Below are 17318 nucleotides of genomic sequence, written 5' to 3'. Positions count from 1 at the left end.
TCCGACTACCCCGCCACCCCAACACCGGCAGCGATTCGATGAATATCCACACGGTCATTGGTCGTGATGTGATTGCTTTGCTCTTCTAATTTCGTCTGCTGTTTTTCGTGTCTCGTTTGCGCACTTTTGTTTCCCCCCACCCCATTGGATAAAAGTAACGTGACCATGTACCCAGGATGCATTGGGACTCGTTTGGTCAAGGTGCCCCCCACACCCCAAACCATCCATGCCCTGATGGTGCTGCCCTGATGGTGCTGCCCTGATGGTGCTGCCCTGATGGTGCTGCCCTGATGGTGCTGCGCTGAAGGTGCTGCCCTGATGGTGCTGCCCTGATGGTGCTGCCCTGATGGTGCTGCCCTGATGGTGCTGCCCTGATGGTGCTGTCCTGGCTGCCGAGGCTGTCCCTGGGTTTCGTCGTTGGTGTTGGGCCCCGGACTGAGCTCTTTTCTCTCCCTCTGTGATTCCCTCTAACCCCCCCCTCCTTACCACCCCCGCCCCCTTAATCCTAATGGGATTTTGAATTTCGACAAAAACGTCCTGAGATGCTGTTGCATTTATGTTTTTTTTTAAGAATCAATAGATCAACAAAAAATTGTAATTGAAAATTTTTTTTTTAGTTAAATTACTCAATCCCCTTTAAAAATATCAAACTGCCTCCTGAAGGCAGGAAACCCCCTGCAAGCCACGCCCGCTGTGACGCGGCTAATTATACCGACGACGTCTCTCCAAGCCTCGCCCGTCCATCACCTCCCGTCCAGCAGCACGCGTCGGAACAGAGGCGAGACCTTGTCCAGCCAACTCTTCTCGTGTCGTCCGTCGAGCCGAGCAATCGAAACGATAACCGTCACTTAAATAACCGTGTTCCAGCCCAGCTCGAAATTATCTGCCCGATAAATCCACATCGCATCGTACGGATTTCCACAGGGGGATCATCACAAAGCTATGGGATTCATCTTCTTGGTTCTTTCGGTAATGTCACGTAGAAGGGAAGTAATAAAATAATAAAAAGAAAACATAATAAAATTATTCTCACGACGTTTCGGCCACAACGCAAGCAGCCGTCCTCAGGTGAAAACCAGGTCCGTCGAGGCGACAGAAAACCACGGACCTGGTTTTCACCTGAGGACGGCTGCTTGCGGTGTGGCCGAAACGTCGTGAGAATAATTTTATTATGTTTTATTTTTATTATTTTATAACTTCCCTTCTACGTGACTTTACCGAAAGAACCAAGAAGATGAATCCCTGCAGTCACGAAAGCTTTAAATCAAAGCTATGGGAGCCTGCGGAGGAGGGGGGGGGCAGGAGATTAGGAGGATGGGGGGGGGGGCAGGGGGGGGGAGCGGGGGTGGGGGGGTGGCAAGGGGATCGGCAGGCGGGGGGGGGGGCAGCACCCACCTTCCTGCATGGGGGCGGCTGCGGTCTGCAGTTTGATGACGTCTCCCTTCCTGAAGCTGAGCATGATTTTGTTGTCGGTGAAGTAGCTCTTCACCGCGATCACGTACGCAGAGTTCTGCACGACAACAACAACAACAAGATACATCTCACTTGGGTGGGGTGGCGGGGGGCGGCCGAAGCCCTAACCCTAACCCATGAGAAGTAAAAGGTGCAGCCCTGCAATGGCTTGCTCACGCCACTGCTGGTGGACGGGCATCCACCACGGGCAGCTCCTTGAGAACCCACGCTCGAGAGCATGTTTTTTTTTGTTTGCATGTTCACCACAAGTACATGTGGTTAACGCAGACATGATTCCTTGCAAAGGGTTTCTGTTTGGTGTGTTAACATCTTACTACCTGTTTTAGTGCCAGAAAGGGTAAAAACCTATTCTTATACACGTACATCTGCTAATAACCTCCACGATCTCTCACGGAGGCCCTCATCCAAGAAGGACGCTACGAGTTCACGTCGTAGCAAACAGCTGCTGCACAGCCCGGCACGGCCCGGTCCCGCAGGGCGTGAAGCCTGAGGCCTAGCTGATGAGGATCGCTCACCCTCATGAGCTCGGAGCAGTAGAAGTCCACGAGCTCCTTGATCTGGCTGGCTTTGGGCGAGTAGATGGTGATCTGCTCGTTGCGCATCGCGAACTCCAAGGTGACCTTGTTGGCGATGGTCACGTAGAGGATGTCGGCGTAGCTGTGCGAGAGGTCAAAGAGCACCACGGCGGCTTGGGATGAGGAAACGATTTGGGAAAACTGCCACAACTTTTGCAATGTTGTTTTTATTATTATAATTTTTATATCAGCGTTGGAAGCGTGGAAGTCTGCAGTCATTCTCAGCTGATGCAGCGATGTGGTGATTGTAGAGATGTGAAAGAAAACGACAAGATTTGTTGCTTGGCTTCTGCAGTGGGAAAAACAACACCGAAGCCTTCTGGGCCCCGCCGGGGATGGCTCGGCACGGCCCCGGCATGGTTCAGTTGTGCAGTGGAAAAAAAGTTGCTCGTCTACACCACGGTGATTCGGCCTGTCGGAGCAGTGTTGCAGCTTGTGCTGGACCAGGGATCGGCAAACTGCGGCTCCGGCGCTGCGTACGGCTCTCTCTCTGAGGGACTGCCTCGTGACGTCATTTATTCAAGGACCGCCGTCTCGCATTCATCACACGGTGCATTGGGCCTCTTGAAATATTGAGTTGTGTTTTTTTACTACTACTACCGAAATTGAAAAAAAAAATGTGGTTCTTCTCGTCGTTTTGTTTGGCGACCCCCTGGTCTAGACCAGCACACCCCGCTCACCTGTAAGGGGCTAGGACCTTGATGTACATGGTGTTAGCCCCGGCCAGCTTCACGATCTTCACCAACTTGATCCCCTTGTGGGATACGGCCAGCATCTGGATGTCGATTCCGATCGGGCCCTGCGTGGAGAGAGAAAAAAAAAATGCCCAACTCTTCATTCATTCGTCTTCCTTACTCTGGTACCGCCACACTGGAAGGGGGTGACCGAGATAATGCTGGCGGGGAGAACGGTGGCTATGCATGTGTGATCTGGCACTGTGGAGGCAGCGAGGGTCGGTGGATCACACAAAAATCCTCTTCTCGTAGGCGTCGAGGAGGAGCCCGTACGCTGGCTTACCTGTTCCATTTGCATGGGATAGAGTGTTGCTCCCTCGCTCCCGTGGGTTTTCTTTGGGCACTCCGGTTACCACCCACACGAAAAAACCCTCATTAATTGGCCGGTTACACCTTAATATAGGGTGCTTCAAAAATATGTTAACACTTATATGGGACTATTGTTTTTAATGGAAAAGGAACCGATAATACACTGTAACATGAAACCAAAGGTATGTTAATAGCTTCAAATAGTCAAAGTCTCCAGTTGTTCGCCATCATTGTCAACACGTGCCTAGAACCTTCTCTAGGTGGTCTCCAGAGCCCGGAGGCACATTTCTTGTGGCATTGTTGCAAATTCTCAGAAGTGTAAAAAAAATGTTGAAGCACCCTGTATATAGAGGACTGCAGAGCTTGAAGGGGGGAATTTGGTGCCAGTCTACGGCCTGGGCCACTCGTCTATAGTTCCTCGTCCTCCTCACGCCTCCGAGTCGTCCTCTCTCGCTCTGCGAGAGCGAGCAAACGCTGTGCAGTGGCGGCGCAAGTGTTACAAATAAGTTGAAATTATTATAAAAATGCGGATGAGTTTTTCGCCCCCCAACTAAATTTCTTCCCTTCTTCTCCCTGCTCCTCCAGGAATGAGGGGGCGCTGCTCACCGCCGCGGGGAAGAGACGGGAGAAGTAGGTATCCCACTGGTCCCGTGCTGCCATCACGATCCTCTTCTTCACCGTGTCGTCCTTGGTGGGCGTGTTGGGCGTCACCTTGCACTCGTCTGGACGCAGCGTGACAAAAAAAAGTCAACGCCAGAATCGCCGTCGTCGGCGGGCACGTGACGGACGCGTTGAGCCATCGATTCAAATCTTAAGCCGGTTCGCGCCGTATTAAAAAGAGAGCGAAAAAAAACAAGGGATAATCCATTATGGAGGTTTTTTGGGTTATAACGCGTAAAAATATGAATGTGTCGTTAAGCTCGCCACCACACGACACAGCTCATTTGTAAGGTTTGTCGCGTAAACAAAATGCGCCAATCCATTACTAGTTCAACACACCGGTGTGTTGAAGATTAAACCCACAACATTTACAATTCAAGTACGATAGCCTGATGAGGCTCGCCGTTGGTCGTTGTAAACAAAACGACGACTTCTTAAAGGCTCTCCCACCTCTCTCGTCTGGCTTTTCGAGCGACACCGAGCTTTCCGCGGCGCCTTCAGAGCACGCGGTCATTCACGGCCGCGTGAAATATCGCGCGCGTTATAAATTGCATTGTCGTCATCGTCGTATAAAAAAAAACGTTAATCAAATATGGGCAAATGTAGGGCCCAAACAACCACCGACCCAGCAGGATCCTCATCCTGTGGCACTCCTCCTTGGTGATCCTCATGCAGGAGTTGGAGAAGGTGTCGTGCACGATCTGGGGAAGCACACGGATGCGCCATCAGTCTCGACCTCGCGTGCGTCAAGTTCCTCTACAAAAAAAAAAAAACGTCTAGGTGCTTTCTGGGATATCGGGCATGCATTCCCTACACTTTAAACACGCGGGTAAAAACGTCAACCAATAATTAATTAGTCCACATTTCTGAATAACGGGAGATTAATAGAGCGAGATGGCATCATGGCGAAGAATCGTTGATGCAACCTGCAGGGAAAATGTGCTCTCATAAATCGCCACGGTTTCATCCATGCTGGGATGGCGACGGTGGCATTCAATGTTTAAAAAAATATACAAACTATTTTATTTACCAGGTCAAGCCCCCCCCTGCGCTAAAAGCTCTGTTTCAGAAGCAACCTGGCCACGTACGATAGCTCAACCAAGTGGCTTATCGTGTGGACATTTTTATACCGGCCAAATAATCGAAAACCCACGCGTTTACAATTCAGATTCGTGTGAGCACGTCGAAGCATTGACCCCGTGACCTATTCCCTGGAAAAGCCACTCGGTGGCAGCTCAGTGCTCTGACCCCCAAGCCACCCAGACCACCACGTTTCACAAACGAGAACCGTGACCCTGATCCGCGTCGTCATCATCGCCGTCGTGCGAGCAGTGGAAAGTGGCGGGGGGGGGGGCTCATCACGGTACCTGCTGTACCAGCAGGTTCAGCACGGCTGGGTTGTTGAGGCTGTCCTGGGGGTAGAAAATCTGTGGGGAGGTAAGGGGGGGGGCAAAGTCTCTTGTCACCAAAGAATGTGCGTTGAACTTCTTTCACACCGTACGTAGCCAACCGTGATAATCTGTGGGTTTCTATGGGTCTGTGGGTCTCTGTGTATGTACTGCATGTTGAACTTCTTTTGCACCGTACGTAGCCAACCTTGCAAATCGGAGGTGCGAGGGAAGGCCAACAAACTAAACGCAAAAAGCAGTTCTCAAGAAATGAGTGTTCAATCTAGATTATTTAAAAGTGCATATAGCTCCAGTGGCTTCCTAATATCAGAAGGTAGAGCATTCCAGACGGCCTCGGAAGCAGCGCATATCTGAAAGCGCCGCGCGATGATGCGGTGACCGTATTTTGTTCGATGGCTGAGCCAAAAGCCGCCACCCATCGCCACCGCTGCAAGAAATGTTGGCATGTATCAAAGTTCACGTTTTATTTGTGTGACCAGGGGGGAACTCAGGAGCACCAGGGCTGAGGCTCCATTTGTCAGAGTGACATGGGTCACCAACATGACAAAACGCAAAAGTAAATGAAGAACAGCCGGGAGGGGCTATGGCCATTCTACACAGCACATACAGCACAAGGCCCATTGCCTAAAACATCACCTTTTTCAAATATATTTTTGTCCTTTGAAGACCAGAGAGCATTTATTGACGAACGTGTTGAGTTTGTTGTCGCTGTTAATTGTGCTTGTGCCCCACTGCCAACGCAGCAGCTGCAGCAGCATCACCAAATAATTTCTTTCATTTCGCTACGCGTCCGTCCCATGCGTATGTCTCTCCTGTCATCACACCTCTATCTTGTCCACTCTCGCCACATCTCTACTTCACGTCGGTATCTCCTCTGTCACGTTATTGGGAGTTGAAAGGTGGGGGGGGGGGGGGGAAACATTGGACCAGCAGATCCACCGGGAGCAAGCGAGGACGGAGCGAGCCGGTGTGGGAACAGAGCGAGCCATGCCTCTTTGCGCAGGAAGAGCTTCCAGCGCACGTCCGTGTAGCTGTAGAAGTCTTCGTTATACCATGGATGCAGCTCCGTGTGGATTCGCTCGTCTTCGGCCAGACTCGGGCCGCCCCCGCGCGGCTCCGCCGGCCTCACTGGGCGGGACAGCGACGATGGTGGGGAATGAAGAGAGAGGGACGTGGTGAGAGAGAGACGTGGTGAGAGGGACGCGGTGAGAGGGACATGACAAGAGACACTTGAGAGAGGGACAAAATGAGCGTGGAACACAAAGACACGGTGAGAGGGTGGGACACGACTAGATTGAGACATAGTGAGAGGGAGATGGCAAGAGAGAGACACGGTGGGAGAGAGATGGCGAGAGAGAGACACGGTGGGAGAGAGATGGCGAGAGAGAGACACGGTGGGAGAGAGATGGCGAGAGAGAGACACGGTGGGAGAGAGATGGCGAGAGAGAGACACGGTGGGAGAGAGATGGCGAGAGAGAGACACGGTGGGAGAGAGATGGCGAGAGAGAGACACGGTGGGAGAGAGATGGCGAGAGAGAGACACGGTGGGAGAGAGATGGCGAGAGAGAGACACGGTGGGAGAGAGATGGCGAGAGAGAGACACGGTGGGAGAGAGATGGCGAGAGAGAGACACGGTGGGAGAGAGATGGCGAGAGAGAGACACGGTGGGAGAGAGATGGCGAGAGAGAGACACGGTGGGAGAGAGATGGCGAGAGAGAGACACGGTGGGAGAGACACGGCGAGAGAGAGACACGGTGGGAGAGAGATGGCGAGAGAGACACGGTGGGAGAGAGATGGCGAGAGAGAGACACGGTGGGAGAGAGATGGCGAGAGAGAGACACGGTGGGAGAGAGATGGCGAGAGAGAGACACGGTGGGAGAGAGATGGCGAGAGAGAGACACGGTGGGAGAGACACGGCGAGAGAGAGAGACACGGTGAGAGGGAGATGGTGAGAGAGAGACACGGTGAGAGGGAGGACACGACTAGATTGAGACACGGTGAGAGGGAGATGGTGAGAGAGACATGACTAGAGAGAGACACGGCGGGAGGGACACGACTAGATTGAGACACGGTGAGAGGGAGATGGTGAGAGAGACATGACTAGAGAGAGACACGGCGGGAGGGACACGACTAGATTGAGACACGGTGAGAGGGAGATGGTGAGAGAGACACGGCGAGAGAGAGACGCGGTGAGAGAGACGCGCAAGCTCACCTCCGTCCATGACGTCGAACCGGGGCTCGGCGGGTGGCTTCGGCGCTTCGACGCTGGCGGCTCCGGGCGAGGCGGTGGCTCCCAGGGCGGCCGCCACGCGAACCATCGCCTGGGTGAGCGCTGGCGGAGCACGGACACGGAACGCGATGCCCCTCTACGCGCCGCGGTCTCACGACACCCCCCCACCCCACCCCGCCTGCGCCGTGCCGTCTGCCGTGACGGCAAGCCGGAGCGATGTCCCCACTCGGTGGTGCCCCAGCTCGTGTTTTAAGAGCCCCCGAAGCTAGCGGTGCTGTGGTGGGGGCGAGTCTAAAAATTTAAATAAACACTTTTTTTTTTACCAGCTAAGGCCCATACTTAGCTACGTAGCACTTCACCATTGGAACCTCCTTTGCCAGTAGCAAAATATGATAATTGTTTTTTTACCCTTATATCTGGCAACAAAACTGACACCTTTTTTTACAAGCAGTCATTTTTGCATTGACCACAATACCTGCGGTCGGAATGCAAACAAAAAACAGTGCATACATTATCAGAGTTGCGATTTTGTTTGCATTTCAACCGCAGATATTGTGGTCAATGCAAACATGACTCCTTGTAAAAAAGGTGTCAGTTTTGTTGCCAGATAAAAGGGTAAAAAAAACAATTATCACACGTAGCTCTTTTTCAGAAACGACCTGGCCACAAATGATAGCTCAGCGAGGTGGTTTGTCACGTGGAGATTTAGAGCAGCAAAATACTCTAAACGCACGTTGATTCCAAAATGTGGAGGGAAAATCGGAGGACCCGGATCGAACCCACGACCTCCGGTATACCAGGCAAGGTAGTTAACATCTCGCCAGGTGACTTCCTCGCAGGACGGTGCTCGTTTTATTAATGCCAGACGGGGCGATTGACCGAGTCAATCCCTGACAACCGGGGTTTGAACTCGCAACCTTCCAATTGCGAGGGGCCGCTCGCTCACTCGCTCGCTGTACAACCAAGCCACCTGGCCAGTGCTTCAACGTGGCAACCACAAAGCAGAACGGTGCCATAACACGCAGTGGAATTATTCGTGGCAATGATTTTACTACCCAATGTCAAGCCGCTGCTCCACGGCAAGCACAAAATGCTTTGCCGTGGCCAACTCCATGGTCGATCTCGAGTTTCCACCACAGCTAATGCATCGCCCGCATTGGATTGCTGGTGACAACTGGCTAAAAACTTGATTGAATCCTATGGCGGCAATCAGAAGAGCACCTGCCCGGGCATGTCGCTCAGTGGCCTCGCTAACAGCACTAACCGGTGTGTTGGAGAGCCAAGCCACAACATTTGCACAGTGAGCACGACGTTTCACCAGTAATTACAACCAGCTTCATCAGGCGACAGCCAGATTTGTGGAGAAATCCTCCTGTAAACCAAACATCTAAAGGCCCAACAGGCTTTCGAGCAGACTCGAGCTTGGCTCCGCGCCACTTCGTCGGTGACTTCTCGGCAAAATGTGGCACGTTTTAAATTTCATCATCATCATCATTTCCTTCCTCGCACCAGGGCCCATGACCCGCTCCGCGCGAGGCCGTTGCGCTCACTGTGCAGCTAAACGAAGCACCCCGAGGCGCCGCGTGCAAGGGTCCTTACTTGCGCTGACCTTGTGCTTCCTTCCCAAGGTGTTCATGTTCGCCTGCGGGGGACGGACAACGCGCTCGTTGAGTGTGCGCGGCGGCCCCGCGGGCGTGACGCCGCGATGCCAGCCACGCACTCGTGCGCCGTGCCGGCATTCGTAGGTGCTGCTCACGAACTGCACTTGCCCCAACAGTCTGTTAAGGCTATGGGATCAAGGGGGATCTTTATCTTTGTCAGGCCTCACACAAACGAGGGCTTCACACCGGGCCCTGTGTTTTTGTCGTCGTAGAACGACTAAACTATGTTTCAACTATTAAACTACTTTTCTTTATTTTACCAGGTAAGGCCCACTGAGCTATGTAGCTCTTTTTCCGAAGCAACCCGGCCACATTTGATAGCTTAACAAAGTGGCTTGTCATGTGGAAATGTATAGCGGCAGCCAAATGCTTTAAACGCTCGTTGATTCTAAGTGTGGAGGGAAAAACTGAGAAAAATCCACACCACCACGGGGAGAAAGACACGCAAACTCCAAATATACAGGCATCGCGACCTCCTGTATACCAGGAGAGGAAGTTAACATCTCACCACCGAGGCGAGATCGTAACAATATGAAGGGAGCCCCACATGGCGTTCTGCCTCGGGACTCCAGGAACCTCTGGCCGGCCTTTATTGAGACCGACAGCGAAACGCACGACAGATCGTGCCATTCGTTATTCATTCTGTTCAGTGTTCAACACGTCTCAAGTCCGCTTGACATTGATTGGTGTTGCACCGTAGGGTCGCAGCACCTGCTACACTCCCGATGGATGGCACACCTAAGCCTATTCATATTCTTAGGTTTTTTCGGTAAAGTCACGTAGATAAAAAATTTTAATTAATAAAAGTAAAATAAAAATAAAATTAAAATCACGACGTGTCGGAGGCAACACAAGCTTCCGTCTTCAGGTGGAACCGTCACAGCCACGACAGCTGCATCAAGTGAGAAAAATTCCAAGAAAACAGTCCTTGTGTATATATATACTGGTTGAGGGTGGGAGGAGCCTGCCGTACGTCACGTGTTTGCCCCAACCTTTCTAATGAAGCTCACGCTGCTGGGCTTGCAGCGGCCGCTCCTACCTGAGGCGCCGGAGGCGGAGGAGGAGGAGGCGGCGGAGGATTGGACGGCGCGCTGGCGGTGGTGATGCCGGCTGCAGCCGGTGACGGCGGCATGGGCGGAGGGGGCGGCACGTTCTCCGCGGCCTTGGCTGCCGTGGCGGTGGTGGGGGAAGGCGAGTCGTGCCCGGAGGACGTGGCTGGGCTGGTGCTGCCACTGGCGGTGCCCTGCTTTGACCACTGCTTTGTCTTCTCGCTGAGGATCGTCAGGGCCTCCGAGCGTGGGTCCGATCTTTTCACGAACTTGGGTTCGGATCGCACGTTCCTGGAAAGAGACGGAGTGCACGAGCCCGCATGAGCGGCTGCTATGGAGTGCAACTTGTGTATTTCACCGTCTCTGAAAGAAAGGATACTGAAATATAGCTGGGGACGAGTGAACTCCAGAATAATGGTCTTGGGCTGGCTCGGGAAAACTCGACACGCACGACGTTTTTTGTTTGTGAAATCAGCCGAAGAGGAATGCCGGCACGCGGAGGGAAATGTCGGGACGTCGCGCCGAGTGGTACAAAGCGGTTACAAACCCCCAAAACGCGTTGCCGTGCAACGAAACCGCGAAAAACCTTATCTTAATGGGATTTATATAGTGCGCTTTACAAAGAAATCCCGACGCTACGACGGGTGTGTGAATGCAATGGTGAATAAAATAGATGAGAGGAAGCAGTGGGCACAAATCTGCGACGCGTGAATCTGGTGAGAGCGAAATCGATGACAGTAAATGATGACGAATGCCCTATGGGTGGTGGACAGGCGGCGGCCAAAACCGCCAAAGCGCCCAGCGGCCCGTGGGGGTGTTCCCGCGAGAGATACTCTGCCGTACATCTTCGGGATGATCTCCTCCGGCTTGGGAGGCGGCTTATTGTTGTACATGCGGATGATGTGCTTGATGTTTTTGGTGGGCTCCGGCGCGCTTCTGCTCGACGCAACGACCACTTGAGGCCTCTCGGGGCTGCGGCTTTTATCCCTGCGCCAAGATTTGGAGTCGGGAACGTCTTCCTGCTCGCAGTCTGCACGCGGCACACGCACGACGTTCGTTCGTTTGCTCACCGCACACGCGCACGGCCCATGTAATGAGGGCCTCTCCACACGGTGGTCAGGCACGATGCGTAGATGGTGTGAGAGCGTATAAGAACAGTACAACGATGGAATTTGCTGCGCCCCGCAGTAGCCTACGGCAACCTATTCCACGTGGCGGTTCCCCACCCAAGCATCATCCGTGCTCAACTCTGCTTAGATTCCGAAATCTGATGGCACCGGGGGGGGGCATTCCGGGCGATTTTGTCTGAATAAAAGTGGACGAATTAAAGGTGGCCAAAATGAACGTGCAGTTATCAACTTTCTTTCAACCAGGTTCAGAGACCACGCTCGCTGAATGTCTCTTTCGCAACACGCACCACCAGAGTGACGAAGTACTATCGAACGACCCCCATGACCGACGCGGCATTGGGGAGGCCTTCATCCAGCAGCGGATTGAGTTAACAGAATTAATTTTTTTTTCTACATCTTGCCTCCTGCACAACGCACGAGCCGCGTGTAGCACGCCGCTTCGGGAGACCACTCGAGGGTTACTCGGCTGCTATGAATGTCCACGTGATAAGCCACGTCGTTGGGCCTGTCAATTGTCGCTCCTGACAAAGAGCTCTGCAGCTCGGAGGGCGTCACGTGCTAAAATAAACGGAGCTTAAACATCGTTTTCAGAGCAATCTCACAAAATGGTGCCACCTGTGTCCGAGTTATCCTCTTCTTTATCGTCACTCTCCTCGCTGGAAGTCGATGATCGCTTCCGGTATTTAGCGGGCGACTTGTTGAGTGGAGGAGGTGGAGGCTTGGCGGTGGACACTTTGTTGCTCTTGCGAGTAGGAGAGGGTGATCGCCTCCGGTATTGAACGGGTGACTTGTTGAGTGGAGGAGGTGGAGGTTTGACGGTGGACAATTTGTTGCTCTTGCGAGTAGGAGAGGGTGATCGCTTCCGATATTGAGTGGGCGAATTGTCGAGTGGAGGAGGTGGAGGCTTGGCAGTGGACCCCTTTTTGCTCTTGAGGGAAGGAGAAGGTGATCTCTTCCGGTATTGAACGGGTGACTTATCGAGTGGAGGAGGTGGAGGTTTGGTGGTGGACCCCTTTTTGCTCTTGCGAGAAGGAGAGGGTGATCTCTTCCGGTATTGAACGGGTGACTTATCGAGTGGAGGAGGTGGAGGTTTGGTGGTGGACCCCTTTTTGCTCTTGCGGGAAGGAGAGGGTGATCTCTTCCGGTATTGAACGGGTGACTTATCGAGTGGAGGAGGTGGAGGTTTGGCGGTGGACCCCTTTTTGCTCTTGCGGGAAGGAGAGGGTGATTTTTTCTGTGGTTGCACGGGCGACTTGTTGAATGGAGGTGCTGGAGCCTTGGCGATGGAAGCTGTAGACAAAGACACACGGCGTCACGCGTTACCCAACTCAAATAGAACTCGTTGGCCTGTCGCCGCATCTGCTGCACTAAAGGTACGCTGCCCACTGCACATCTTTGATTACATGCTTTTACCTTAAATCAACAGGGAAGTTTAATCTCTCTCGCGACCCCACTCCTCCTCCTGTTAGGACCCAACCTCTTTTTACTTTAAACTCCTGCTTGAGTCTATTTTGGCTCCGCCTCTTTAGGCTCCACCCCTTTCTGTTTCGGCCCCACGCCTTCCCCCCGGACACAGGGGCTGGGTCCATTTGGGTAGCGTTGGGGGCAGAGGTCGCAATAGGGTACCCGATACCCGTACCCTACCCGATACCCGTACCCGGCCGGGTATCGGGTACGGGTACCCGTACCCTACCCGGCCTGGTACGGGTATGGGTACCCGTTTGCGACTCTGGTGCGGCCGGGTACGGGTAAGGAATCAAAACCCGTTTGCGACCTCTGGTTGGGGGTTTCTAAAAGGGGGTGGAGGGGAGGAGGTAGTGGTGGGCGGCGACAGTAGCGGTCGGGCTGCGGGCAGCTTCACGACGGCCAGAATCCATCTCAGAGCATTACAGTAGAGCAAGCGGGGTTCTTCGCGTGCCACAAGGCTAACGTGTGCCGGCAGGCCACCACGCGACGTCATACGTCACGTGGTGTCTTGACGTCACTGCGTGTCACGTACAGGAGTGATCACGTCGCAGGGCATCGTGTCATTTCGCCTGTGCATCGTCGTAACTCATTGGCTGTGATGTAGCCACTGCTGGATGAAGGCCTCCGCGAGCCGTAGCCGTATCTCACGGTCTTTCTGTGCGGCAACCCATCTAACGCCTGATCTCATCGCTCAGCTCGGTAAATGTTTCCCCACGCGTGTACAGCCAATTACCTATTTCGGTCTTGCTCAGCGCACTGCAGTTTTCAATCAAGTTACCAGATGATCTCTGTCTGCGCGCTCATTCCGACCGGTTGACATTTCAGCCTCGTCATAATCACGCCGAGGCCTTCGGTGGTGGTGGAGAGCCATCGCCGTCGTCATACGCTCGACGACATGTGCCCGCTTATCGTCTTGTTTTTAACGCTACTTCGCTGACAAGAAACATTGCCCTCGCAAACTACGCTCACAGGAATAACGCCGCCTGGCAGGTGCCGTGATGTTGCCGCGACGCGTGTTCCAGGGCCGGGGGGGGGGGGGGAGAAGGGATGGCAGTCGGGCGGGAGAGAAATGGATCCCGTCAGGTTGTAAAGGAGGTCGATTCGTGTCCCAAGCCAGCGGGAGCAACGGTGGACTTACCACCCCTGGAGAAGCGGTTGATTTTGCTGGCGATGGCCATAGATCCACTCTGCGAGTCGTCGGGCACGTGGCGTCTGGGCGATGGTGGGGACTGCACGGGACACACACACAGCAGAGATGCTGCTGTTATGCGACAACAACTATATACTTTACACTATGAGACCTCCTTTAACAATGGCAAAATATAGGAATAGGTTTTTTACCCTTTCAACTGGTACAAAACTGACACCTTTATACAAGGGATCATGTTTGCAATAACCACAACACAAGCAGTCAAAATGCAAAAAAAAAGAAACAACTTTGATGATGATAATGATATGGTCCAACACCAATGGAGACTAGGCTCTAAAAAAAGCTGTCTCAGGTGTGGACCAAGCAACTTCAAGGACAGTGCATATCATCATTATCAGAGTTGTTTCTTTTTGTTTGCATTTTGACTGCTTGTGTTGTGGTTATTGCAAACATGATGCCTTGTATAAAGGTGTCAGTTTTGTACCAGTTTAAAGGGTAAAAAACCTATTCCAACTATTTACTTTGTTAATTTTACCAGGTAAAGCCCCCCGAGATCTAAGTACCTCGTTTTCGGAAGCGACCTGGCCACATATGACAGCTCAACGAAGTGACATTATCATAATGTGGAAATTCATAGCAGCCAAATAATATAAATGCAGTCTCGAGATCGAACCCACAACCTCCTGCATACCAGGCGAGGGAGACATCTCACCACCGCGGCATTCCCAACTACAACTACAACAGCAGCTACAACAACTACTACTATCGCAACATCGTCCCCTTCGCCGCAAGAGAGATCTCTAGGGTATTTTGCCTACTCTTCCATGGTAACCAGACGCCTTGGAAGAGGCAGGAGTACCGACACTTTGCCCCACCACACGAGACAAGCCAGTTGACTCATGGTGGTGCACCCATTAATATTGCTGCGTGAACGGAGGCTGTGGGAATTCAAGAAACTCGCCCAGTTACTTCGAATGCGCTTAACAATGCAGTTGTAAGCCACGTCCCGTGCGTGCATGGGTGGGTGGTGCGTCCAACCTCATCCGAATCGGAAGCAGCAGCAGGAGGAGCAGGAGGAGGTGGAGCAGGTGCAGGTGCAGGAGCAGGAGGAGGAGGAGCTGTGTAGAGCGGCACTTGCTGCTGACGCAGGCCCGTGTTCCTCAGAGGCTGCGAGGGGCAGCACACGGCAGAGGTCGCAAACGGGTTTTGATTCCTTACCCGTACCCGGCCGCACCAGGGTCGCAAATGGGTACCCGTACCCGGCCGGGTATGGGTACCCGTACGCTACCCGTACCCGTACCCTACCCGAAATGAGTGACAAACGGTTACTCACCGGTGACTCACGGCCTACCCGTACCCGGCCGCACCAGGGTCGCAAACGGGTACTCGATACCCGTACCCGGCCGTACCCGTACCCTACCCGTACCCGGCCGGGTATCGGGTAGGGTACGGGTATCGGGTACCCGTTGCGACCTCTGGCACACGGCGGAGAGAGCGTGGCCCCGTCACGCACAGACACTCGACGCTACCAGCGGTGGTTCGAGTGTTGAGTTTATATTATTTGTTACGCGAGTGGTTACGTTTAGCCAGTTACCCGGCGAAGTTACAAGGCAGATCCGTGATGCACGAGTACAGCAGCCAGGCTCCGCGATTCCAGAATCTGAGTCTGTTACACTTTTAAAATCGCATCTTAAAACTCACCTGTTTTTACTACAGGCTTTCTCCGTAACATAGGCTTCATGCAAAGCGCTTTGAGGCCTTATGCAAATTGTGGTATTATAGAAAAGCCGAGTTTATTATTATTTCTTATTATTTTTGCGTAAGTCATCTTATAATAGTCATAATACAGGTAGGAACAACAGGTTCCACACTGCCCACCAGGGATTAGTTGTCTGTCTGTCGTGCATATTTGTATGTCGTGCACGAATGCACTGTCCAACCAAGTTCCTACCTGCCCATTCCGAAGGAACGTGTTAACAAAGAACCGAATGCAGTTCCATCAAGAAGCCACTCTGCCCACGGAGTGAAACGTCGGCCGCCGTGCCGAACAACATGCGGGCACAACCTAAAATCTCCGCGGTGGTTAAATGTTCACTACCTCGCCTGGTACACAGGAAGTCGTGAGTTCAATCCCGACCCTGACACCTGCTGCTGTATAATTGGAGTTTGCACTTTCTCCCCGTGGTCGTGTGGAATTTTCTCCGGGTCCTCCGGTTTTTCCCTCCACATTTAGACTCAACAAGCATTTGGAGTATTTGGCTTCTGCTATGCATTTCCACCTGATAAGCCACTTCTCGCTGAGCTATCGTTTGTGGCCAGGGCGTATTCCGAAAAAGAAAGAGCTAGCCAGCTCAATGGGCCTTACACCTGATAAAGTTTAAAGTCACGTCAGAAAGCCGAGATGTACTCCACACCCTGTTGAAGCTGTGAGAAGATGAAGCTTGGGCTGTCCTCATTGCCGCCTGCTGCTGCTGCTGTTGCTGCTGCTGCTGTTGTTGCAGGGCCGCCGCAGTCATCTGCTGGGCCTGGCACGGGGAACAAACGTGGCCGGAAACGCCGATTATAACTTCAGTGTCCTTATGATGGTGGAGCTGTTTGAACGCGACCGTGTCTGGGTGTGTGGGCGGTGTTGTGCAGTTCAGAGAGAGTTTGCAGATGAGGGAAATCCATTTCGTACGGTCGCATCGGGCGACCCCCTACCGGTAATCCTTACACGAGTAAGTCAGTAGATCTGGTACCCGTGCCACTATTCTAGCGCAAAGGCTATCACGAAGGAGCTATGTTAATGCCTTGCATCGCAGAACATTCATGACTTGGGTCTTCGGGTCAATTGACCAACGGTGAGAAATCCGCGTTAATTGCTTTGGCTGCACTGCTCTGACGGGCGTCCCAATTCAACGATTACATTTCACCGGATTAGGGGCCGTCCATAAATGACGTCACGCGATTTTTGACAATTTTTGACCCCCCCCCTCGTCACATGGCGTCACAAAAAGTGAGACCCCCCTCAAATATGACGTCACAAATCTCTGCCCCCCCCCCAAAACCATATTTGTATTTTGAAAATAAAACATGCTTCAAATCGCTTTAAACTATTGTCATTGTAGTGTGTATTTAATGTGGCGCTGCACTCTGATGTTGTAGGAGTGTTGTTATAACAATTAGTGTTGTTATAACAATTCTATATTTATCTAAAGTTGCCCATTTTTATGTGACGTCACATTTCTCAAACTCACCCTCGTCACAAATGTCTGACCCCCCCCCCCAGGTGCGTGACGTCATTTATGGACGGCCCCTTAGTAGCGCAGTGCGCTAACCGCTACACCACCGCTCCCCACACCCCCACTCACTCAGTCACTCCCCTCCGCCTGACCTTGGCCCCGCCTACTGCTAATAGGCTCCACCCACCCCCCCTCTCCCAGCCCCGCCCACTACTCGAGTAGCCCCGCCCTTTGCTGGGTTGTCAGTTGA

General features: G+C 52.8%; 1 protein-coding gene across 1 annotated transcript in view; it reads right to left on the bottom strand.

Moving 5' to 3' along the window:
• LOC144944692 (unconventional myosin-XV-like) overlaps positions 1–17318 on the bottom strand; it is an 87697-nt gene that overhangs the window by 16078 nt on the left and 54301 nt on the right. Inside the window, exons 35-49 of the mRNA XM_078873052.1 lie at positions 16721–16724; positions 16262–16372; positions 14982–15014; positions 11846–11972; positions 10944–11130; positions 10091–10391; positions 8990–9032; positions 7373–7492; positions 6152–6288; positions 5119–5178; positions 4377–4452; positions 3698–3813; positions 2729–2847; positions 1989–2130; positions 1396–1510 (exon numbers count right to left, since the gene is read on the bottom strand). Of these exons, the coding sequence (XP_078729178.1) occupies positions 1396–1510; positions 1989–2130; positions 2729–2847; positions 3698–3813; positions 4377–4452; positions 5119–5178; positions 6152–6288; positions 7373–7492; positions 8990–9032; positions 10091–10391; positions 10944–11130; positions 11846–11972; positions 14982–15014; positions 16262–16372; positions 16721–16724 (1691 nt within the window). The remainder of the gene's footprint in view (positions 1–1395; positions 1511–1988; positions 2131–2728; positions 2848–3697; positions 3814–4376; positions 4453–5118; positions 5179–6151; positions 6289–7372; positions 7493–8989; positions 9033–10090; positions 10392–10943; positions 11131–11845; positions 11973–14981; positions 15015–16261; positions 16373–16720; positions 16725–17318) is intronic.

This window comes from Lampetra fluviatilis, chromosome 35, assembly GCF_964198595.1.
Source record: "Lampetra fluviatilis chromosome 35, kcLamFluv1.1, whole genome shotgun sequence".
Lineage (NCBI taxonomy): Eukaryota > Metazoa > Chordata > Hyperoartia > Petromyzontiformes > Petromyzontidae > Lampetra > Lampetra fluviatilis.
The sequence above is the reverse complement of the archived record's forward strand: the minus strand, read 5'-3'. Positions and strand labels throughout refer to the sequence as shown.